A 26,073-nucleotide genomic window follows, 5' to 3' on the forward strand; every position below is an offset into this window, starting at 1 on the left:
ATAGACACACTGCTCCCGAAGGGACTTTAGAAAACCAATTTAAACCTAGTTCCTTGTTTGTAAAGGGGAAAGTGTGAGGAGGGTCAAAGGTTCCAGTGGAATGCTTTGCACCCTGGAAAGTGTTATCCAATGTATGCTAATTAGAGAAGTCTTGGGTGAGATCCTTCAATCCCATGGCTTCCATGTCCTATCTGTCAAACAGGAGTTCACTGCAATTGAAGGGTGACGATGAGGGGTGGGAGATAGCTCAACCTTGCAAGCATGGGGACCCGAGTTCCATCCTAATAACTCCTGTAAAGAATTCAGGTGTGGCTGTCCGTACTTAATCCCAGCTCTGGGAAAGCAGAAACAGGCAGATCCCTGGGCTTCCAGAGCCATCCAGCCGAGCCCAAGTGGGTGAGCCCTAAGCTAATGATAGACCCTGACTCAAAGAGGATGCCACTAAAGCAGCTGTTCTCAACTGTGGGTCACACCCCCTTTGGGGGGTTGAGTAGCAGATGTCTTGCATAGCAGATATTTCATTAGGATTCATGGCAGTAGCAGAATCATAGTAACAAAGTAGCAACTATAATAATTTTATGGTTGAAGCTCATGACAACATGCAGAACTGTATTGAAGGGTCAATCCTAAGGAAGACTAGAAGAACTGTGCTGGGGGGTATGAAAATGAACTTTATCCTGGACAGCTGTGGCAGTGATGCTGACAGTGTCTCTGGGGCCATAGGAAAATTACCTTCTCCACAGAATATGTTTTCCCTGTTAGAAGACCCAGGATAGCTCCCTATTATAGTAAAGTAAGAGGAACGGGTTGATCTATCCCAGAAAGAGGACTCCTAACCAAGTGCACACACACACAGCTAGGTGTGAGGGATATTCCAGAACAGGAGTGGGAAACCCCAAACTCTCCTTCAGAGTCTTTCCTGCTTCATCCTTCTCCACATAAAACAAAATGGCATCCACAGCCCACAGCTCTCTGCCTTTCCTCTCTTTAGGCCCATGCCAAATGTCAGAGGAAGGAGCGCCTTGGCTTTAGCTTGAGTCAGGAGGTCACCCCTGAGCCCATCACCAGTAGCCAGCATACCAACCATTCAATAGAGGACACAGTGCACATAACATGTCTGCCTCCACGGCAACCTTGTGACAGGGACACAGTGACATGGACCAGAAAAGAAGGGGTGGGCAGAAATCTCAGCAGTGATGCTTACCCACCTCACCCCACCCCTCCCAAGCCTACCCCACCACACCCCTGTATTGTATGTATGGCTGCCAAGCTCCAGGGTTCCTTCCTCCTCAGTCCTGACCTCCACAGCCACACTTGGCTCTTTCTAAGAGCACTGAGATTCTAACTCAAGTCTCCAGGCTTTCATGGCAAGCTCTTAACTGACAGTCCCATTGCTTCCCTTTTTCTCGGAGTCTCTTTGCCGACTCCCACCTTCTCTCTGGTCTCATTCAGCCAACGGGGCCAGTCCTGATGTCCTGCAACAGGGCCGCCTGCTGGTTGTGGACTATGCCACCTGCTCCAAGTCTACCTGGTGGGGAAGCTCAGTGAAGACTAGCATGGTGTGTGCTGGTGGTGATGGCGTGACCTCCAGCTGCAATGTGAGTGTCCACAAGCAGGTGTCCCAGTCTACAACCAAACACTGCTGGGATACAGCAGTGGTGACAGTGGGGTAGGGTGGGGTGGCATGGGATGAGGGTTGGTGTGTCCTAGGGTTGTCTCCTCCCTCCTTCCTAGGCAGGAGCCTTAGAGACAGTTCTGGACCATTTCAGAACCTGACCTTTGCTCTCATGGTCCCCAGGAAAGATGCTTTAAGCTCCATCTCCCTGCAGCATATTCTCCACCTAACAGCTAGGAAGTCTTTGGTTTTTCTTTGGATCTCATCCAGGTCTCTCATTACTGTCATCCCACGGCAATGGCCCTACTTGGCCCTTAGGGTAGATGCTATAGAATCTTCTTAAAGACTGTGTCATGAACCAAAGCACTTGCTACAGCCAGATTCTTGAGAGGTGAGGCTGGCCTCAGAGTAGGGTGACCTCATGGAACAATGTGAGTATAGTGAGAACCAGGCCCCATTGGGCATCCTCTTCCTCCCTTCATGCCCAATTCTGGCTTCCGCAGGGGGACTCCGGTGGACCATTGAATTGCCAGGCATCTAATGGCCGGTGGCAGGTACATGGCATCGTGAGCTTTGGCTCTAGATTGGGCTGCAATTACCCCCAAAAGCCATCTGTCTTCACCAGGGTCTCTGACTTCATTGACTGGATCAACACGGTAAGAACCACCAGGCCCAAGTCCAGTCTGCCATGAGACCTGCAGGGGTTCCCAGGATCAGGAAGAGCATCTCATTTCTTCTTATGGGTGAACAGGCTCAGCCCCCGACCTCCAGTGCAGTCAGTGAGCAAATATATTTACAAAGCCCACAGCCAATGGTTTTCAACCCCGACAGCCTTAGTTATTAGCACTTAGTTCCTCACTTCCCACAAGAAGACCAACTGTCCCCATCTGCCCCAGGACAAAGGACTGTTCAGTTCTATGATGGGTCACTCCCAGGCAAATGGGACCGAGTTTATCTTCCTATCCCTGTGGATCCCCAGAGAGTCCTCTCCTGGAAGCCCAATTTCCTTTTCACTATAATAACCACAATGATTAAAAAGAACAATGCAGGGTGTAGGCAGTAATGTGCATGCCTTTCAAAGACAAGGACCCAAGTTCAATCCCTAGAACCCATGTAAAATGCCAGGCATGGCAGCCCGTGCTGTGATCCCAGTGCTGGGGAGGCAGAGACTGGAGAACCCCTGAGACAAGCTGGCCAGCCAGAGCGGTAAGGACACAGGCAGCAGTGGGGATGGGAGGGCAGCAGCCAGACAGCAAGAAACTGACATAATCAAAGGCTGGAGAGGGATGCTGGCAAGGGAGGGATCTGCCCACAGCGTGAGTTTTAGGCCACTCCTCTGTAACCACCCCCCCTTGGTTGCTTTTACTGTAAAATGGGATTCGAACTAACCAGACTCCTTAGCAGAAACAGCAAGGATGGGCATTGTGACAGAGCCCATAAAAAGGGACGATGATGTCATTGTCTCATTAGTTCCAGTTTATTTGCAGGGAACCCTAACTGAATTAGATCGTTAGAAAACCAAATATAAATGAGCAGCTATGAGCACGTGCCAGAGGGAGAGGGTGCTCCAAAGCCGGCCTGAGGCTGCGTCCAAGTTTGCCCATTCGTACTTAGCAGCTTCTCAATCTTGCTGTGTGCTGGTTCAGTTCGGCCCACACTACACTCAGCATGTTTTCAGGATAAATTGTTAGAGCGCAGAAGTGGATCAGTGAGATAGACAGGCTTGGTGCAAAGTCTGATTGATGACCTAAGTTCAATGCTGGGAACCCACAAAGTAGGGAACAGACTCCAACCAAGTTGTACTCCAACTTCCACACTTGTGCAGTGGTACACACTCACACACACATTCACACAAATAAATGGTTTTTTTTTTTTTTTTTTTTTTTGGTTTTTGGTGTTTTGAGACAGGGTTTCTCTGTGGCTTTGGAGGCTGTCCTGGCACCTGCTCTGGAGACCAGGCTGGCCTCGAACTCACAGAGATCCACCTGCCTCTGCCTCCCGAGTGCTGGGATTAAAGGCATGCACCACCACGCCCGGCCTAAGTTTTTTTTGTTTTTGTTTTTGTTTTTTGAGACAAGATCTCTATTTTAGTTTTATTAAGTAAGGGTAGATGATCCCCTGATTTAACCTTTGTTCCCATCCTACTGAGGGAATCACTGGGAATCACATAGGAAGTGCTCTTCTGGGCTTCATGTACACACAAGACAAAAATACAAAACAAAACAAGAAACCCTATATTGCCAGACATGGTGATGAAAGTTTGTAATGCCAGTACTTGGAAGGCAGAGGCAGGAGGATTATTTTAAGTCCAGCCTGGGCTACATGAGACAAAAGCAGCCTAATGTAGACAAACATGATGGGTATACCACCTTTAATCAAAACACTTGGCCGCAATGGTGGCAAAAGCGTTTAATGCCAGCACTGGGGAAGCAAAGGCAGGAGGATCTGTGAGGCAGAGTCCAGCCTGGTCTACAAAGAGAGTTCCAGGTCAATCAGGGCTGTTACATAAAGAAAACTTCTCAAAGAGGAAACCAACTCCTCCCACCTAAGAAAAACAACCTCTCTCCCCCAACACCAGGCTGAGGTGATGGGATTATAAATTCACACCCCACAGTTAAGGGTGTACATTGTCTTCTAACCAAAGCCACCATCACATGGTACTTGTACACACACTCAGTTGTCACCTGACATTCTGAACCGCTGTGAGGTACCACACACAAACATCATGAGGAATGTTTCATCTGTGTTTGATTTCTAATGCCTGCACTGCTGCAGTAGCAACCTCGGAAAAGGATCCTGTGCTCTGCTCTGAGGGCCTGTGCTACAGAAACCAGACAGACTGAATGCACAGGGAATCCCAGCACAGGTGGAGGTGAGAGGGTCAGGAATCCAAGGTCATCCCTGGCTACACAGCAAATTTCAGGTCATCCATGAGAATCCCCATCTCAAAAAACAAAACAAAACAAAAAAAAACAAAAAAAAAAGAAAGAAAGAAAACAGAAAAAAAGAAAAAGAAAAAAGCCCAAGAGCTATTTAGAGCAGGTGCACAGTATGTGAGTTCCATCCCAGCACCAAAAGCAGCTAAAACCGTATTTGATCCTGCAGATTGGTCTTGGAACACAAGTGACAGCCCCTCAACCCATACACTAGGTTGGTGGCTCAAAGAGTCATCAAAGAAACAAATTAGCCCAGTTAGTGGTGCACACCTTTCATCCCAGCACTCGGGAGGCACAGGCAGGCAGCTGTGAGTCAAGGCCAGTCTAGGCTACAGAATGACTTCCAGGACAGCCAGAGCTACATAGTGAGACCCCGTCTCAGAAAAAAACCAAAGAAACAAACTACACCCAAAGCCACACATCTGCTCAATTGTCATGTAGTCACTCAAGATTCATGGCCTCCTGTTCTGCAGCCCCAGTAGGACCACAGGCTAAGACCCTCTTTGCAGGGAGGGGAAGCCGTGACCACACCCTTACTCCCTGATGGTCACTGAACTCAATGCTCAGCTGCCAGGTTAACCTCACCTTCTCCTGTGTCCTGCAGGTGATTGAAAGGAACTAACCAAAGATGGCTTGGCCCGTCACCGAGCAAATGTCACACAAGGAAATCAGTAATAAAGTGATTATTTGCATCACATCTGGTATGAATCTGTCCTATTATAAACCAGACACCCTAACCCCAGGGCGCTGAGGAGGGCTGGAACCTAAGCCTGTGAGGAGCCTGGTGTGGTGGTGCGCACTGTAACCCAGTACTCGGGAGGCCTCAAGATGAAGATTTGCAGGCCAGCATGGACTACAAAGTCAGAGCCCAGCTCAAAACAAACAAACTAGGCTTGTACCCCTACCATCTGAGCAAAAGTGGATGTTCTCAGGGCAAAGACCACTGAAATCAGAAAAAAAGAAAAAACAACTAAGTAAAAGTCAGGACAGCTGTAAAGATCCAGGGACAGCACCTTTTCTAGGGACATCCAGCACTGCACCATTGCGCAGTCACTGCCACCAGGGGGCAGGCTCACTTAGCAAGGAAGACACTGGGAGACAGAGGTGGGGACTCAGGATAGCTGAGTTCTGTCCAGGTGTCTCCAGTAGGCTGACGGTGATCCTTCAGACAGGAGATGGGATCCATGGGGACTCCTGGCTCCCCCACACCCCATAAGTTACCACCTGGGCTCAGGCAGGGATCTTAGAAGACTTGGAGAAATGCTCAGAAAAAACAAAAAAGTCTCCTTTGTAGGGAAGAACAGGGAACAGGAGTGGGGATGACACAGGCAAAACAAAGTCCCTTGGCCTAAGATTCACTTTTTTAAGAACAAATTCTGTGCTAAGGGAAGAAACTTGGACCAGACTCACAGAGCCAGGTGTCCACACTGGGTCAGCTGGATGCGGGTCTGGGAAAGAATGCTGGGATATATGATCCACAGACCCCTGTGGACAGTGCTCCTCCAGTGTTATGTCTCCTAGGGCAAATGTGACAATGTCTGAAGACATTTCTGGGTGGTAAAACTCAGGAAGGGTGCTCGTGGCAACACCCTTTGATACACAAGACAGTCCCATGACAGGACTATACAACCCCACATGTCAGTAGGGCAGACTCAGAGAAGTCCTGCTCTAGAGAGGACCTGGGGGTCACAGGCCACAGTCCCTAACCTCAGCTGAAGAGACACAGTGACAATGACAGCACTCTGTCCCTCTCCCTCCAATGCTCTGCCTCTCTCACCAACCTGGGAGCTGTTAGGAGCTTGTCTGCCAAAGAAGGGAAGAGAGCGGCCTGCCACGGTTCCAAAACCCTGGCTTTGCAGGACAGTCCAGTCTCAGTCACCTCCAGGCCATGAAGGTTTAGGGGAACATTCAGGCAAGGAGCAGCCCCAGTCTCATTAAGTTTTAAAAAACAGCTTTTTCCGGAGGAAGTTAAAACAGCCAGGAATCTGTTTATAAATCCCTTTCTCAGAAACTGCATGGGCGACCTGCAAAACAGAATCACAGGGGCAATCTGTGAGTTCAGTGTCCTTGTCTGAGGCCTTAACTGAGGGGGCGGGCCACTGAAGGGGCCATCTGAAGGTGACCCTACCTACAGTCTCCTGGGGTGGGTTATAGAACAAACACCTCAGCTACTGGGAAAGAATGGAAAATCCAACTTCTCTAATATAAAAATTCACAATTCCAATCAGACAGAAACGCTAGGGGTAAGGAAGTGGGGAAGAGGAGACCCAGAGACAACATGAGCTGCTCAGCTGTCCTCTGTCCTGTAGGGCCCCACGCAGGACCGGAAGTGACTCCTAGAGCCCAGGGGTTGCACTGGGCAGAGCAGTGGAAACCCACCGGGCCCTAATTGTTGTGGAGCAATCTTTTCAGGGGGCAGAGATGTGCTGCCTTTGTTTACCTGAACTGTGCATCGGTGTTACTTTTGTTTATGTTGCACTGGTTAATGATGTAAGGATGTGTGTTTACTCATGAAAGATGAGTTTCACATTTGTTTCACCTTGCCTGCCTACAGCACCTGATTGGTCTAATAAAAAGCTGAACAGCCAATAGCTAGGAAGGAGAGGGATAGGCAGGCCTGGTGGGCAGAGAATAAATAGGGGGAGGAGCAAAAACTGGAGGAAAGAGGGAGAAAGATGAGGTCTCACTGGAGGCAAGAAGCCAGGCATCTGCCAGCCACACAGGAGGGCAGTGAAAGTATACAGAAGGAAAGGAAAGGACAACCCCAAAGACAAGAAGTAAATAAAGAGAAGCAGGTCAATTTAAGGGAAAAGATCTAGACAAAAACCAGCCTAAGTGTAGCCAAGCATTCATAACTAATAAGAAGTCTCGGGGGCTGGAGAGATGGCTCAGTGGTTAAGAGCAATGGCTGCTCTTCCAGAGGACCCGGGTTCTATTCCAAGCTCCCACATGGCAGCTCACACCTGTCTGTAACTCCAGTTCTAGGGGACCTGGTATCCTTACACCAATGCATATTAAATAAAGTTTCAAAAAAAATTTTTTTAATTTAAAAAATTTCTTTAAAAAAAAAAAAAGAAGTCTCCATGATTTGACAGCTGGTTGATGGCCAAAAGAAAAAGCCTGGTATACACCTTATGGGTACAACCAAGTGCCCTGAGGTGGCTGGCTGCTATGAAGCAAGGCACTGCCACGCCCCTTCCCTGTTCATTCTCATTGGGGCCTCCAGGAAGGGAACAATCTAGACAGAATCACAATGCTTGAAGATAAAGAGTCATAGCATGGGGCTGGGGATGTAGCTCAGTTGGGAGATTACTTATCTAGCATACGTGACACCCTGGGTTTCACCCCCAGCACTGCATAAATTGGGTGTGGTGGTTAACACCTGTAATCCCAGCACTCAGGAAGTAGAGGCAGGAGGACCAAAAGTTCAAGTTCATTGCTCTTTGCATGGCAAGTTCTAGGCCAGCCTGGGCTACCTGGAACAATCTAAAAAGAGAGCACGTGGGGATGTGCCACAGAGCTAAGCGAGAAGCATATGGCCAGGCTTCAGGGTACCATGCTCTTGCCACTGAGCCACCCCACCTGGCACTTAAGACCACTTTGTCTTCTGGGAACCAGATGCCTGTCTGCTCATCTGTCTCTAAAGAGTCGGGAAAAGATGGCACTTTGCAAACAGGACAAACGTCATCGCCATGGTGACATTCCTCATTTGAGAGACAACGTGCTCCCTGACTCTCAGCCAGGGCCCATCAGCATTTACAGCAGACTAGAGCCTGCTGCCCTGCTCACCAGGCCCCTCCAGCCCTCAGAAAGAAGTACTCACCCTGAGAAGGAGGGACTGCAGGTCTTCAGAGTGAGCCCACTGCTCCAGGACACCATCCAAGGTCTCTATGTACCAGGAGCCGCTCTTCTTGTCTCTCCAGGAGACAAAACCTGCAGGAAGACAGGATGAACTCTGCCACACAGTGGAGTGGCACTCTCCTTGGCAGAAGAAGCTGGGTACAGCCAGATCCAGACTGTGGTTTGTGGACAGGTGGCAAAGGCGGCCCCATCCCTGTGGCTCCCTGCTACTTTTCACCCTCAACACCACTGACTGCCTGGGGCTCCCATCTTCTCAGTATGGAAATCGAGGTTCTGAGAAGTCAGGGGTCTCAAGCAGATTGAAGGATGCACCTTATCCCTGCCCTGCCACCAGGTGCCCATCACAGTGCTGAGGGAAGTGCCAGCCGCTCCCTTGTCGAATCTGCAGGTTAACCCCAACGGGAATTATTATTCTTAATCTACATGCCAGTCTGAAGCATTGCCTGCTTCACCCTGAGAAGGGGCTTAGGAGAGGTGAAGTGACTTGCCAAGGACCCCACAGGCTGTGTCCAGCAGAAACAAGACCTCAGGACATAGCTGCCTCCAGGGCTAAGGGCGAGTGCACAGATGGGCTCACCTGGGAAGGTGGAATAGGATACAAGGATGTCGCTGGGGGTGGGCAAACTTGACACGGCATCCAGCTGGTCAAAGGGCCTTGGGCCTTCCTGGTATGGGACAGCATCTGGCTCAGAGTCACTGTCTAAGTCCCTGCCTCGAGAGGAAGTGCAGGCCACCTCAAAGCCATGGTCTTTCTGCTCTGTAGGGGGCAAAAACAGACACCCAATGTCACAACGGCGGAGAAACACTATAGCACAAGGTACTTCTCCTGAAAAGGGAAAGGCCTGGACCTGAAGGCTTCACCTGTGAGCTCTGCCAACATTGGAAGGACTGAAGCTCTATATGGTAAAGCACACCTGTGCTGTTCTCACTATGCAGACCTGACTGTCTGGGAACTTACTATGTAGACCAGGCTGGCCTTGGACTCACAGAAATCCACCTGCCTCTGTATTCCCAGTGCTAGGTTTAGAGGCATAAACCACCATGCCCAACAGAGTATTTATTTTTAATTGTGTGTGGGGGTGAGGTATGTGCACATGAGTGCAATTGCCCACAGTGGCCAGAAGAGGGTGCCGGATCCCTTGTAGCTGCTGATGTAGGAAGCTGCCCAACGTGGTTGCTGGGAGGCCATCTGGGTCTGTGTAACAGGGTGCATCCTTATCCACTGATTTATCAAACTGCCTTATAGACAGGTGCTTCTGTCCCAAATAAACACACAGAGGCTTATATTAATTATAAACTGTTTGCCAATGGCTCAGGCCTTTTATTGACTGCCTCTCTCTAAATTATTAATCCATTTCTTTTCATCTGTGTATTTCCACATGGTCTTGGCTTACGGGTGATGCCCGGGGCACTTACTTCCTCGGCAGCTACATGGCATTTCCCTGACTCTGACTACTACATTTCTCCATCCCTGTCTGGATTTCTTGCCTGGCTACATCCTGCCTGTCCATTGATCAAAACAGCTTTATTCATCAACCAGTAAGAGTAACATATATTCACAGCATACGGAAGGACATGCCCCATCACCAGCCCATGATGGGCACCACATGTAGACAGACGTTGCTGTCTCGCCTGGTCCTGTAGCCTTTCAGACCCAAATAAACACACAGAGGCTTATATTAATTATAAACTGTTTGCCCTATTACTTGGGCATATTACTAACAAACTCCTTTTTTTTGTTTTGTTTTGGTTTGCTTTGGTTTTTAGAGACAGGGTTTCTCTGTAGCTTTGGAGGCTGTCCTGGAACTCACTCTGTAGACCAGGCTGGTCTCAAACGCACAGAGATCCACCTCTGACTCCCAAGAGCTGGGACTAAAAGCATGCACCACCAATGCCCGTCTACTAACAAACTCTTACAGCTTAAAATAAACCCTAATTGTTATCTATGTTTATCCTCATGGCTTGGTACCTTTTCTCAGTAAGGCATTCCCATCTTGCTTCTCCTGAATCTGGCTGGCAACTGCATCTCTCTCCCTTTCTCTTCCCAGAATTATCCTAGTCTGGTAACCATGCCTATACTTCCTGCCTGGCTACTGGCCAATCAGCATTTTATTAAACCAATACAAGTGACAAATCTTTACAGTGAACAAGAACATTATTTCACAATACTGGGCCCTCTGTAATACATTGCACTCTTGACCACTGATTCATTGAACAGGGTCCTCTGAAATCATATGCACTCTTAACTACTGATTCATTGAACTGGGACCTAGGCAGCAACACGCATTTTTAACCACAGATTCATTGAAGAGGGTCCTGTGCAATAGTATGCACTTTTAACCACAGATACATCTCTCCAGGCCCTGGCCATGAATTTTGATCACCCTGTTTTGGCCTCCTAAATATCTGAGATTACAGGTCTATGCTAATAGGACCAATCATTTGTAATTGTTGAACTACCCTAATCATTGTATGGTATCCTAAAGAGGAAATCCAAACTATACCAAATAGGTCACAACAAGAGGACGCAGTAGGTATAGGCACTTGCTGCCAAAGTGGACCCAAATTGTGGAAAGAACTAACTCCAAGCTTCCTCCTAACTCCACAAACATGCACGAGTGTGAACATATACACTAAATTTTATGTGTGTATACATGTGTGTGTGCCAAACAGATTTATACATATACCATAATAAAACCTTTAACTATAACTTGGAGCAAACACACGCCTCAAATAAAGAAAACCAAATCACAGGTAACCAAATCTGTGTCAGTGTGCTCACCTAAACTCACAATTTCCTAAGGAAATAATACAGGTGCAGCCCTCGGCCCTCTATGGAGACAGAAAGGCTGTCATCACCCAAATGACCACTGTTGGGAAGCAGACATAGGAAAGAAGAAAGAGCAAGTCAGAGAGGGGACACCAGAAGCATCTATATTCATGTGACATCCTTAGTCTGCAGGTTACACAGTGCACACACAAAGGGACTGACCCCATATATCATACAGCAGGAGGCAGAAAAGTCCCCTCACCACGGAAGCCCTCAGCCGCTATGGCCAACTGTGTCCACTTTCTGCCATCTCCTCCTAAGCTCTAAAATCCAAAAGAGGTATCACCCCAAAATTGACAGCTCAGCCTGACTGAGCCACAACTGGGCTCTGGCCAAGAGTGTCACACCGTATGACAACTGTGTCACACTGTTACTGGCTCTGAGGGAGCTCTTTCCAGCCCGGTTCTATGCTACCTCCTAACAAAGGGTAGGTGACAAGTTGCCTTTTAAATTAGAATGGTAAATTTGAAAACAGTAACAGTAGAGTCACCAAAATCCTGGGCCTCATTTGCATGTGTGTGAACAGGACACCCAGCCAGGCAGACGACAGGGAAGTCATTATGTTTCCTTCTTAAATGACATGGCACCACCAGGTGGCAAGAGCATTCAATAGCAGGTAATACTTCCTGGTGGGGACAAAGCCAGACAAAGAAGGGAGGATACACAATATCTCATGTAGCCCAGGCTAGCCTCATTTTCTATGTAGCTCTGGCTGCCCTAGAACTCACTACAAAGACTGGCCTGGCACTCATAAAGACCCTCCTGCCTCTGCCTCCCAAATGCTGGGATTAACCTTGCAAGGAAGGGGGGTCTAAGAAAACTTCCTAAAGGCAATGACAATAAATTGTAAACAGGGAAAAAGGAAAAGTTAGGAGCTGAAGAGATGGCTCTCATAGATGGCTGGTTGACATGGCAACTCACAGCCATCAATAACTGCAGTTCCAGGGGATCTCACGCCCTCTTCTGGCCTACATAGGCTTCTGCACATTTGTGGTGCACATACATACATGCAAAATACTCACATATATAAGACTTAAACAAAAAGCTGCCAGGCAGTGGTTGTGCACACCTTTAATCCCAGCACTCGTGAGGCAGAAACAGGTGGATATCTAAGTTTGAGGTCAGCCTGGTTTACAGAGTGAGTTCCAGGAAAGCCAGGGATACACAAAGAAACCCTGTCTCAAACAAACAAAAAATAATCTGAAGAGTTAGACCATTCATATGTGTGGAACTAAAATCTTACTTGCTACTGAAAATGGGTGAGACTGGGAGAAGCAAAGACAGATTGTCGGTCGCTGGCATCCCACTCAGCTCTGTTTAGATCTGTGTGTGTGTGTGTGTGTGTGTGTGTGTGTGTGTGTGTGTGTGTGTGTGTGTGTGCTTCAGTGGTCAGAGTTGGAGCATGATTGTAGAACACCTTAGATCAGGAAAAGGGTAAAAAGAGGGCATCGCCATGGCCCAAGAGAAGGGAACAGCTTCTTCCTCGTGTTGTCGATATTCTGATGAAAGAGCAATGGAAGAAAGAGAGGCCATGAGGTAAACCTGGGCCCTGGGGTAGAGTGGGGGAGTATAGGAAGGGATTCCCTGGGACAGAAGGGATTCCCAGAGACAGAATGGCCAAAGTTCATTGGTGTCAATATCTAGACTAACACACTAAAAAACCAGTATCCGTTTATTTTGTTCTTAAAAGTGTGTGTGAGAGTATGTGTGTGTATGAATGTGTGTGTGTGTGTGTGTGTGTGTGTGTGTGTGTGTGTGTGAGAGAGAGAGAGAGAGAGAGAGAGAGAGAGTGTGTGTCCATGCACACAGGCACTAGAGGACAATACTGAGTGTCTTCCTCAATTACTTCCCACCTGGTTTTTAGACACAGGTCTCTTGCTGGACCAGCTGGCCAGCAAGCCCAAGAGCCCTCCTGTCCCCACCTGTCCACAATACGATTATAGGTAGGCAGGCTGTGCCTGACTTTTCCATGGGTGCTGGGGCTCACAATCAAGTTTTCATGGCAGGAATTTTACAAACAGAGCTATCTCCCTGGCCACACTTTGTTTTTACTGAAACTCTGGGACTGAAGTCATCAGGGCCACATGGGCCTGTGACATCACTACACCATAATCTATAGACGATGCTAGGCTGAGGTGACTAGGAGGAAGTCCTGCTGTATACCAGTGACTGTGTGTGGAGAACCCCTGGACACAGTGAGGGGCTGGGTGGGGAAGGGAGCAGGCAGGGCTCCTTAGCTGTGCTCATAAGAGACTGAGTGCTAGTTACCGCCACCACAGGCCTGGATGAAGAACAGCTTCGGCTTCCCTCCCAGGCTAGGACAGCCAGTCCCACTGAAGATGTTCACAATCTTCTCGACCGACACGGAGCATCCGTCTGTGCCATAGACGGCACCTGGGAACTGCAGGTGGCTGGCCTAGAGGACAAGCACCTTGGTTACAAAGACAAGACTCTGGACAGAAAAACAGAAGCCTGTCCCAAGACCTTGTTTGTGTGGGTAGGAAAATGCTCAGAAGGCCCTAGGCAGGGACACCGAGTGACAGAGACAAAGCAGGCTGCTTAGCATCTATTCCAAGGGGCCTGAACTCATCTAACTATGGGAGCCAAGAAGCCTGAGAGTGCAGACTGGCAGTGTGTAGACCAAGTGTCCCCATACTCCTGTGTCAGCATCACCCCAAGACCTGTAGAAAGTGCTGACTTCCAGGCCTCACCTGGACCTCCAGTCCTCCAGACTCTCTGAAGCAGCTAAACACAGAGCAGCATTTATTTTGTTGCCATTGTTGTCGTGTGTGTGTGCACAAGGGTGTCCACACATGTGTGGTCAGAGAACAACTTGCAAGAGTCAGCTTTCTCCTTTCTCCATGTGGGATCTGGGTGGCCAGGTTTGGCAGCAAGAACTCCTATCTGCTGGGCCGTCTCACTGGCCCAGCCCCTCAACTTAAAAGATGAAGTCTCTGAGATCAGGACAGGGGTAGGGTCTTAGCCACAATGAACTATTGTATGAGTGGCCAAGCCCCACATGGACCCCAATGTCCTGTGTGCCACCCAACATCGAGCACAGTGGAGGTGAAGAACCAAGATCTCAGCAGTTGGTTTCTAAACTGGGGAAGAAAGCTTTGTGGAAAGGTCTGAATTGTCCCTTCCATTACTGGGCATCCACCTCCCACCCATGAAGGAAACCCCTCGGAGGCCCGCAGGGCCCTGGAGACAGTGGGAGGGAGACAGGCCCTCACTTCTTTCCCTCCATGGACACAGAAGGGACAGGGCTACAGCCGGGCCTCTCAAGGATCAAGAGGAGCAGCTTCCTACCTGGCAGCCATGAGAGAGGATGACCACCACAAAGCAGTCCAGGGCACGGTGGTCCCGCCCTGCCATCTCCATCAAAGCCGCGACCATTTTCTACAAGGGAAGGTAGCAGGTAAGGCAGGGACACCTGGAGGTCTGACCTGCAGGCCCAGCCAGAGGCCAAGGCTGAAGTGTAATGGACACAGTCTACATCCTGGCTCCATTTGGAGAAGAAGATGCTATGCTTGGTCACCAGACATTTAATCCCTAGGATAACTCTATGAGAACAATTACTCTCACTTCTGAACAGGGAAACAGAGGCACAGGAGGTCAAGGGCACTGAGGAACAAGGCACTGAGAAACCAGGCCTCAGTCTCCCTTTCTCTAAGTCTGACGCTAAGTTGCCCATGTCACCTCCCACAACCTGTGGACAGAGAGGCTTGTCTGGGGAATGTCCCCGTGGGACAGTCAATGTACCTTGGCAGTCAGGTCATTCTGCACTTCCACCATGAAGTGCAGCCAGCGGAAGCGGAACTGAAGCTTCTCACAGTCCACACTGGAGCCAGTGCGTGTGCCGAGCCCCGAGGAAGGACAGAAGTTCACATTGCTGACGATGAGGCAGTAGCCACAGGGGTCTGCATCCAGGATGTATGCCTGCCCAACGACACGTTTCCAACTGGACCCAGGTCCTCTGGAAGAGCAGCCAGTGCTCTTAAATGCTGACCCGTCTCTCCAGTCCCCAGATTTTCTAAATTTGTTGCTAACATTTAAGTACGTGAGGAAACTGAATACAGGTATCAAGATTCCCAGCTTCTCCTTTTTGGGAAAAGGGTTATTTTGTTTTCTGTGGGGGTGGGGAGCTTTCATTTTGGTTTGGGGGAGGGAAAAGCTCTCAAGTAGCCAAGACTGGCTTTCAACTTCCTACATAGCCAAGGATGACCTTGAAGTTCTGATCTTCCTGAAGCCAGAAGAGGGTGTCAGATACCCAGGAGCTGCAGTCACAGACAGTTGTGAGCTGACTGTGGGTGCTGAAAACTGAACCTAGGTCCCCTGCAAAAATGACCTTAATCACTGAGGCAGATCTGCAGTCCTTGCTTTTGGTTTCTGAAGACTGGATCTCATGTAGCCAGGCTGGTCTCAAACTCTATATGTAGCCAAGAATGGCCTTGAATACCTACCTGATCCTCCTGCCTCTCTCTCCACGGTGCTGGGACTAAAGGGGTGTGCCACCATCAGCTGATTTCATTATTGATTCGTAGTTAATCACATGTCTCTGGACCACTTTCTTCTATTTCTCCTTCACTGGACCAGACCAGGTTCCTGGGTGATAATACAGAGGCTGGGGACAGCCTTCTAGGCAGTCCCCAGGGGCCTGCCACTCAGAGCCTCTCAGGAAGAAATATTCCCTTTTTCAGACCCTTGGTGGGCATCAACTGGGATAAAAATGCTACAGTGTAATTTTTTTTTTTTTTAGACAAAGTTTCTCTGTGTACTCTTCTCTGTACTGGAATTCACTCTGTAGACCAGGCTGACTTTGAACTCAGAGATCCACCTTCCCCTACAAGTCTATTTTTTTAATTAATTATTTTTTACTTTCCAATCCCAGTTCTCCCTCCCTCCTCTCTCCCTCCTCCCCCCGACTTTCCCCCACCTCCAATCTGCTCCTCTGAGAGGGTAAGCCCTCCTCTAGGAAATCTACTTAATCTGTTCCATCATCTTATTGAGGGAGGACCAACACCCCCACCCCCATGCCTGGGATGAGCAAGGTATCTCTCCCTATAGAATGGGCTCCACTAAGTCAGTTTGTGCATTACTGTTAGATCTTGGACCACTGCCGTGGTTTCATATACTACCCGACCAGTATCACTGTCACCTGTATTCAGAGAGTCTAGCTCAGTCTTATGCAGGTTCCCCAGTTGTCAGACCTGAGTCAGTGATCTCTCACTAGCTCAGGTCAGCTGATTCTGTGGGTTTCCCCATCATGGTCTTGGCTCCTCTGTTCATATTGTCACTCCTCCCTCACTTCAATGGTACTCCAGGAGTTTGCCCAGTGGTTAGTTGTGGGTTTCTGCATCTGTTCCATCTGTTTCCTGAAGAGGGTTCAAGTTTCTCTGGGGTTGTGGATTGTAGGCTGGGTATCTTTTGCCTTATGTCTGGTATCCACTTAGGAGTGAGTACATGCTATATTTGTCTTTCTTGTTCTGGGTTACCTCACTCAGGGTGGGTTTTTTTTTCCTAGTTCCACCCATTTGCCGGCAAATTTCAAGATGTCATTGTTTCTTACAACTGAGTAGTACTCCATTGTGTAAATGTGCCACATTTATTTAACCATTCTTCACTTGAGGGGCATCTAGTTTCTTTCCAAGTTCTAGCTGTTTTGAATAATGTTGTTATGAACGCAGTTGAGCAAATGTCCTTGTGGTTTGTGTGTGCCTCCTTTGGGTATGTGCCCAACAGTGGTATTGCAGAGTCTTGAGATAGATGGATTCCTAATTTTCTGAGAAATCACCACACTTATCCACAATGGCTGCACAAGTTTGCACTCCCACCAGCAATGGAGGAGTGTCCCTCTTTCTCCACATCCTCTCCAGCATAAGCTGTCATTGGTGTTTTTGATCTTAGTCATTCTAATCAGTATAAGATGAATCTCGGAGTTATTTTGATTTGCAATTCCATGATGACTAAGAATGTTGAGTATCTTTCCACCATATGTGATTGTTTTATTGAGAATTCTCTGTTTACATCTGTACCCCATTTTTAATTGGATCATTTGGTAGTTTGATGTCTAATGTCTTGAGTTCTTTGTATAATTTGGAGATCAGCCCTCTGTCAAATATGAGGCAGGTGGAGATCTTTTCCCATTCTGTAAAGAGCTGTTTTGTCTTGCTGACCGTGTCCTTTGCTTTACAGAAGCTCCGTAGTTTCAGGAGGTCCCATTTATCAATTGTTGCTCTCAGTGTCTGTGCTACTGGTGTTCTATTTAGGAAGTGGTCTCCTGGGCCTCCGCATTCAAGTGTACTTCCCACTGTCTCTTCTATGAGGTTCAGTGTGGATGGATTTATATTGAGGTCTTTGATCCATTTGGACTTGAATTTTGTGCATTTCGATAGACATTCATCTATTTGCTTTCTTCTACATGTTGATATCCAATTCTACCAGCACCATTTGCTAAATATGCTTTCTTTTTTTCCATTTCACATTTTTACCTTCTTTGTCCAAAATTCGGTGTTCATAGGTGTGTGGTTTGATATCAGTGTCCTTGATTCAATTCTATTGGTCCAGCTATTTCATGCCAATACCATGCTGCTTTCATTACTATAGCTCTATAATAGAGCTTGAAGTCAGGGAAGATAATGCCTCCAGATCCTTTATTGTACAGTTTTAGGTATACTGAGTTTTTTGTTTTTCATTGTGAAGTTGAGTATTGTTCTTTTAAGGTCTGTGAAGAATTGTACTGGGATCTTGATGGGAACTGAATTGAATCTGTAGATTACTTTTGGTAGGATTGCCATTTTTACTATGTTTATTCTACCTTCAAAGAGCATGGGAGATCTTTCCATTTTCTGATAACTTCTTTAATTTCTTTCTGTAAAGACTTGAAGTCTTGTCATACAGGTGTTTTATTTGTTTGGTTTGAATTACCCAAAAGATATTATATGTTGTCTGTGGCTATTGTAAAGGGTGTTGTTTCTCTGATTTCTTTCTCATCTCATTTATCATCTATATATAGGAGGACCACTGATTTTTTTTTAGTTAATCTTCCTGCTACATTACTGAAAGTGTTTATCAGTTGTAGGAATTCCCTGGTAGAATTTTTGGGGTCACTTATGTAAACTATCATATTGTCAGCAAATCATGAATTTGACTTCTTTTCCAATTTGTATCCCCTTGATCTCCTTTTGTTGTCTTACTGCACTAGCTAGACCATCGAGTTCTATGTTGAATAGATATGAAAAGAGTGGACAGCCTTGTCTTGTTCCTGATTCCAGTGGGATTGCTTTGAGTTTCTCTACATTTAGTTTGAAGTTGGCTGTTGGCTCACTCTGTATTGCCTTTATTATGTTTAGGTATGATCCTTGTATCCCTATTCTCTCTAAGGCCTTTATCATGAAGGGGTGTGGAATTTTGTTGAGGGCTTTTTCAGCATCTCATGTTTTTTTTTTCTTTCAGTTTGTTTATATGGTGAATTACATTGATGGATTTTCATATGTTGAACTATCCCTACATATCTGGGATGAATCCTATTTGGTCATGGTGGATGATTTTTATGATGTGTTCTTGGATTTGGTTTGTCAGTATTTTATTGAGTATGTTTGCATCAAAGTTAATGAGGGAAATTGGTCTGTAATTTACTTTCTTAGTTGTGCCTTTGTGTGGTTTGGATATCAGGGTAACTGTGGCCTGGTAAAAAGAGTTTGACAATGTTCCCTCTGCTTGTGTTGTGTGCAGTAATTTGAAGATTATTGGTATTAGGTCTTCTTTGAACATCTCGTAGAATTCTGCACAAAAACCATCTGGCCCGGGGCTGTTTTTAGTTGGGAGACTATTGATAACTGTTTCTATTTCCTTAGGGGGTTGTAGGTATATTTAAGTTACTTATCGGTCCTTGATTTAATTTTGGTATGTGGAAATTGTTGAGAAAATTGTTAATCCCTTATTTTCCAATTTTTGTGGAATACAGGTTTTGACCTGATGATTCTCTGGATTTCCTCACTGTCTGTTGTCAGTCTCCCTTTCATTTCTGATTTTGTTTATTTTTTTTAAAGATTTTATTTATTTATTATGCATACAACATTCTGCTTCCATGTATATCTGCACACCAGAAGAGGGCACCAGATATTATAATGGATGGTTGTGAGCCACCATGTGGTTGCTGGGAATTGAACTCAGGAACTCTGGAAGAGCAGTTGGTGCTCTTAACCTCTGAGCCATCTCTCCAGCACCCTGATTTTGTCAACTTTGATATTCTGCCTTTTGATTAGTTTGGATAAAAGTTTGTCTATCTTGTTGATTTTTTCCAAGAACAAACTCTTTGACTCATTGGTTCTTTGTATTGTTTTCTCTGTTTCTATTTTATTAATTTGAGTCCTGGGTGAGTTTCCTTCTTTTAGTTCTAGCAATTTCAGTTGTTCTGTTAATTCGCTAGTGTGAGATTTTTTGGTTGTTTGTTTTGTTTTGTTTTCGAGACAGGGTTTCTCTGTATTGTTTTGGAGCCTGTCCTGGAGCTCACTCTGTAGACCAGGCTGGCTTCGAACTCACAGAGATCAACCTGCCTCTGCCTCCTGGGTGCTGGGATTAAAAGCGTGTGCCACCACAGCCTGGCTTTTTTCCAGCTTCTTTATATAGACATTTAATGTTATGAACTTTCTTCTTAGCACTGCTTTCGTTACGTCCCATCAGTTTTGGTAGGTTGTGCAGTCATTTTCATTACATTTTAGGAAGACTTTACTTCGTTTCATTTCTTCCTTGACCCAGCGATGATTCGGTTGATCACTGTTAATTTTCATGTGTTTGTGGGCTTTCTGAAATGAATGGTGTTGTTGAATTCTAACTTTAAGGTGTGGTGAACTGATAGAGCACTGGGGTTTATTCCAATTCTTGTATCTGTTGGTTTGTTTTGTTACCGAGTATGTGGTCTAATTTTGAAAAGGTACCATGAGGTGCTGAGAAGAAAGTATATTCTTTTCTGTTTGGGTGAAATGTTCTATAGATGTCTGTTAAGTCCATCTGAGTCATAATATCTGTTAGTTCCCTGATTCCTCTGTTAAGCTTCTGCCTGGCAGACCTGCACAGTGGTAACAGTGGGGAGTTGAATTCTCCTACTACTGGTGTATGAGTTTAATTTGTGATTTAAGCTGAGTAATGTTTCTTTTACAAATTCGGGAGCCCTTCCGTTTGGGGCATAGATGTTCAGAATTAAGATTTCCTCTTGATGGATTTTTCTTGTGATTAATATGAAATGCCCTTCTTTATCTGTTTTGTTTTGGTTTTAGTTTGAAGTCTAGTTTGTTAGATACTAGGATAGCGACACAAGCTGTTTCTTAGGCACTTTTGATTGGAAGCTTTTCCCCAACCCTTTATTCTGAGGTAATGTCTATCTTTGAGGTTGTGGTATGTTTCTTTTAAGTAGCAGAAGTATGGATTCTGTTTTCATATCCAATTTATTAGCCTGTGTCTTTTTATAGGTGAGTTGAGCCCATTTATATTAATGAATAATGACCAGTGATTGCTAGTTCCTGTTATTTTTATTATTCTTGTTGGTGATGGCATTGTGTGTTCGATTCCCTTCATTGGAATTTGCTCCTCATCTGTTGCCTGTGTTCTTGAGTTCTTGTGGATGTAGCTGACTTCCTCGGTTAGTGTTTTCCTTCTAGTAATTTTGTAGGGCTGGATTTGTAGATAGGTATTGTTTAAATCTGGTTTTATCATGGAATATCTTGTTTTCTCCATCTATGGTAGTCTGGGCTGGCATCCGTGGTTCCCTAGTGCCTGCATAATGTCTGTCCGGGACCTTCTGGCTTTCATTGTTCCCTTGAGAAGTCAGGTGTAATTCTGATAGGTCTGTCTTTGTATGTTTCCTGGCCTTTCTCCTTTGCAGCTCTTGATATTCTTTCTTCATTCTGTATGTTCATTGTTTTGATTATTATCTGGCAAGGGAATTTTTTTTGTCCTGTCTGTTTGGTGTTGTATAAGCTTCTTGTAACTTCATAGGTATGTCCTCCTTTAGGTTGTGAAAGTTTTCATCTATGCTTGTTGTTGAATATATTTTCTGTACCTTTGAGTTGGACTCCCCTTCTTATATCCCTAGTATTAGTTTTGGCCTCTACATGGTATCCCAGATTTCCTGCATGTTTTATATTAAGGATTTGTTGGATTTAACATTTCCTTTGACATTTGATTTAACATTTCCTATATCGTATCTTCAACACCTGAAATCCTCTCTTCTAACTCATGTAACATGAATAAATAAAAAACCCCAGGGACTGATATTAGGATTCAGACTTTAATCTGAATATCAGAAAAGCAGAGGAGCGGGCCACTAGCTGTCACCAATACCTCAAGCTAAAAGGGTGATCCACACAAGAACTCTACACCATGTCTCAAACTACTACCTCTCCTCAGTGTGGCTAGGTAATGAATGCCCCTCTGAGACCTTGCTTCCATCTCATATACTTGCTGTCGGCCCCGCCCCACAGTTCTGTCCCGCCCCCTTTGGACCTCAGGCCCCGCCCATGCACATCCCCTTACCTCTTAAGACCTGCCCCACATGATTCGGCTCCTCCCCTAAGTCCACTGAGCCCCACAGACTTCCATCGTCCTCTCCTCTCCTTCCGTCCCTACCTCCTACTTCAGAGAAACTGCCAGGAACCCAGTCCTCTCTTCTCTCGGGTTTTATACACTCATTCCACATATCAAAAGTAAATGAGCACAGGTGGTGGTGGCGCACACTTTGATCCCAGCACCCTGGAGGAAGAGTCGGGAGGATCTCTGTGAGTTCAAGGCCAGCCTGGTTTATACAGAGAGTTCCAGGACATCGGGGGCTACACAGAGAAACCCACCCAGGATGTTGGATTGCAGGTGTGTGCTCTATGTATCCACTGGATCCTTGGTTCCATAGAGATTTTTAAAAATTGATATCGTGTGTGTACATTACGGGGTGCGCACATACCATGTGTGGAAGAGGACAACTTTCAGGAGTGGATTCTCCCCTTCCCCATGTACACAGAAAGTGTGTTACCCACTGAGCCATCTGACCCGGTCTACATAGTGAATTTGAGGCCACCCTGGGCTACATGAGACCATACCTCACACACACACACACATACATCCACATGTCCACATGAACATAGCCACACCAAAGTAAACATAAACATGCATACACACAGAGACATCCTTAATACATGCATACAGACAGACAGGTAAACATTAACAGGTACACACACTCATAGATATAAACAAATGTACACACAGATACATATACATTCAAAAACATAGATACTTCTGTACACACACACTTGCATAAATACACTGATAGGTATACATACATAAACACATACACATACATACATACCTAACTTATGTGTGTACAGAGACGAACATACATTTACCCATGGGTAGGCATATGAACACATACATGTATACTCACACACACTTAAACACACATACAAACCCACTCATACACTTGCATATACTTAGAGAAACAACCATTCATATAAAAACACACATGTGGTAATACATATGCATTTGCATACTTAAGCACACATAACACAGAGACATACATACATAGACATTCATACACATATACACACATATGCACACAACTTTGGCTTTGACTCAGTTCGCTAAGGAACGATGAAAGGACACAGGCTCTAGTGTCAAGCCAGGATCTCACCCCAGATGATGTCTGGCTGCAGTTGCTGAATCTGGAGACCTGAGGTCCAGTGGGAGCTCTGATCTTCCCATCTGCTCCAGTGTTGCTGGCCCCAGTGACAAGGCCAGGTCAGAACCTGCGACCAGCATGCCCACATGGGAAAACCCATGCTGAGCCCAGGCCCAGAGCCAGGGAGCCAGCCATCAGGCCTCTCAGAGGAGTTGTCCTGACTGAGTCAGAGCTGGTGAGAAGGTCACATCTGCAGTACTGCCCCACCTGTAGGAGCTCAAGGTCACACAGCCCAGGTTAGAGCTTGCCAGACAGCCAGGCTGTCCAGCAGGGCAGCAGTGGGGTGCTGGGGTTCAGGGCTATGGGGGCTGCAGAGGCTCCCTGCTGTTCCCTCAGAGCACAGACCCCAGGACTGGATTCCTGTGCAGCCCAGCCTGAGTCCTGGGAAAGTGATCCGGGTCAAGCCTCCCTCCAAGACCAAGGATGGAGCCTGTGCCACAGGCCCCACCAGTCCCTGCTCTGCATCCCCTTCCTCAGCAGGCACTGGGACCTAGGGAGGTCACGTGACAGAGGCACGCCCAGTAGGCTTGTTGGGAACAGCTTCCTTAAGTTCTCATGAAATGATCTGAGGCTACAACCACAAAATGGGAAGGAAACGGCCAATGGGTGACTTGTTCCCTAGGGTACAACCCGCAACCGGTGGAGACATTTCTGGTTCTGAAACTGGGGAAGGTGTCTAAGGGGTGGGACCAACGACACTTTGAAGACTCCTACAGTAAGATACCAAGCCTCACTAGAGCAAAGCACAGCTGGTGGGGAGGGCATGTAGCTCAGTTGGTAGAGTGCTGGCCAGTCAGGCAGGAAATGATGATTTGGGGCTGGAGAGATAGCTCAGTGGTCATAGACAGGGGGCTGGAGACAGATTTCAGGAATGGAGAGCCTGTCTAACATGTTCAAGTCCCCAGGGTCAATTGAGACAGAGACAGGACTTGTTTCCTTCCATTTTGTGGATAGACAACCCTCAGGCACAGAGCCTGCCTTCTTTGCCCAAGGTCACCACAGCAAGCTCATGGCATGTGCCAAACTCCTGTTTGTTCAATGACTTCAGCTAAAGAAAACTATTTTGACATCAAAACCAACCCCCAAGGAGAATCCTACCTGTACTTTGAACTTTAAGGAAAAAGTGACACTTCCAAAATGGTTGCTTTTGGACTAGAGAGATGGCTCAGCTATTAAAGGCTAGTCTCAAAAACAAAATGTCTGCTTTCATGACCTTTATGACCATAAACAAAGGTCCTTCCAATTACAGGGCATTTGGTGTTGTACTAGAACAAGAACACAGGATAATGCATCCCAATACACCACCTCTTTGCAAGATTCTTTTGTCCCAAGCTTACCATTAACACAGCAGTCCCAGAACTGTGCCTGGCTTCCTTCCTTCTGTCTTCCCTCCCTCCCTTCCTCCCTATTTTCTTTTTGAGACAGGGTCTCATTTAACCCAGGCTGAGGTTGCTTCATAACTAAAGATGAATACTTGATGCCCCTGCCTCCATCCCCAAGAACCCTGGGGTCACAGGCCTGAGTCACCAGGCTCAGGGCTGAGATGCCAGCCCAGGGCTTCACTAGGTAGGCACTCCTGAACTACATCTGCAGCCCTTGTTGTTGTTTTCGTGGATTACACACATTAGCGATCAGCTCTGAGTCCCTGATAACTATGAATGAGGGAAAGTACGATGATATATTGTTTATGAGCTAACAAACAAAGCTTGCCTGAAGATTAGAGTACAAAGCTAACCTCATTAGTTAGCCATAGAGTCCAGGCAATGGAGGCACACCTTTAATCCCAGCACTCAGGAGACAAAGGCAGACAGATCTCTGTTAGTTCATGGTGACCCTGGGCTACATGAGATTGATCCAGTCTAAAAGAGAAACAGAGTTCACACAAAGGTGATCACAACGATTGGAGTGACACACCTTTAATCCCAGCACCAAGGAGTTAAAGGCAGGTAGGGATGTGGCTGGGCAGAGAGAGGAAAACAAGGCATGATACAGGAGTCAGATGCAATCTGAGGAGTTGATATGAGAAAGATTCAGTCTGAGGAGACACTCTGAGGACAGGATCCATCCTTTCGTCAGAGCATGTGTAGAAGTAAGAACTGTCTAGTGACTGGCTGCTTTGCTTCTCTGATCTTTCAGCTTTCTCCCCCCACCCCATATCTGACTCAGATTTTTATTATTAAGACCTATCAGAATGCATGCTGCATCAGGTGCCCAACTTTTGGGGTACAAATTCACCAAGAATCCGTTTGCCTGTGGCTGTATAGCCACTGGCATAGTCCAGATCTACACACAGCCAAAGTCGCCCAACTGGCCAGTTAGGTTTTCCTTTCTTCTCTCCTGGTGGACTTTCCCTGGCCCCCCTTCTCAGGCTGTTGCCGAACTAGGTAGCTTGAAATCCAGTCAGGCTCCCAATGTTCTACACAGTGAAGTCAGACATACATCTTCGTCTACAGCAGCAGCAGACCACGATGGTGCATGGGTAGGAGAGGTGATTTCCAGAGCTCTCAAGAAAAATTAAACTGTAGTGTTTCAATTGTGGCACATTCCTAGAAACTGTTTTTTTCTAAGCATAATTCAAACAGAATGCCCTTCCCTTTTGGTTTGTGCACAAAGTGTGGCAAAGGCAGGCCTTGGACTAATGACTACAGATCAACAAGGGACAGTCAAGATAACCCTTTGCCTTCAAGACTCTCACGGAGGGGCATCTTGCAGGCCCTATGCAATCTTCTGTTCAGTCATTTCTTGCCATCATGGAGTAAATGCCTTTCCAAAGCAATTAAAGAACCTAATACCTAATGTAAAAAAAAAAAGTCATATTCCTCTGGATATAGAAGAGCTTTAGAAGATGAAACAAAAATTGAGGAAAAATCAAAATTGATAAAGATTAGATTTGGTCCTGGATGTTGGTGGTGCACTCCCTTAATCCCAGCACTCAGGAGGCAGAAGCAGGTGGATCTCTGTGAGTTCAAGACCAGCCTTCTCTATAAGAGCTGGTTCCAGGACAGCTTCCAAAGCCACAGAGAAACCCTGTCTCAAAAAAAAAAAAAAAAAAAAAAAAAAAAAAAAAAAAAGATTAGATTTGGAACCTCCACAAAGTTAGTGTTGG

General features: G+C 46.5%; 1 protein-coding gene across 1 annotated transcript in view; it reads right to left on the reverse strand.

Annotated features, from left to right (window-relative positions):
• Window positions 1-3,969: 3,969 nt before the first annotated feature.
• Window positions 3,970-26,073, reverse strand: part of LOC113833881 (caspase-9-like) — a 29,190-nt gene continuing 7,086 nt past the window's right edge. Inside the window, exons 2-7 of the mRNA XM_027399949.2 lie at window positions 15,005-15,181; window positions 14,552-14,641; window positions 13,511-13,658; window positions 8,990-9,169; window positions 8,375-8,484; window positions 3,970-6,575 (exon numbers count right to left, since the gene is read on the reverse strand). Coding sequence (XP_027255750.2) covers window positions 6,486-6,575; window positions 8,375-8,484; window positions 8,990-9,169; window positions 13,511-13,658; window positions 14,552-14,641; window positions 15,005-15,181 — 795 coding nt within the window. The 3' untranslated portion in view covers window positions 3,970-6,485. The remainder of the gene's footprint in view (window positions 6,576-8,374; window positions 8,485-8,989; window positions 9,170-13,510; window positions 13,659-14,551; window positions 14,642-15,004; window positions 15,182-26,073) is intronic.

This window comes from Cricetulus griseus, chromosome 2 (genome assembly GCF_003668045.3).
Source record: "Cricetulus griseus strain 17A/GY chromosome 2, alternate assembly CriGri-PICRH-1.0, whole genome shotgun sequence".
In the NCBI taxonomy this organism is placed as follows: domain Eukaryota; kingdom Metazoa; phylum Chordata; class Mammalia; order Rodentia; family Cricetidae; genus Cricetulus; species Cricetulus griseus.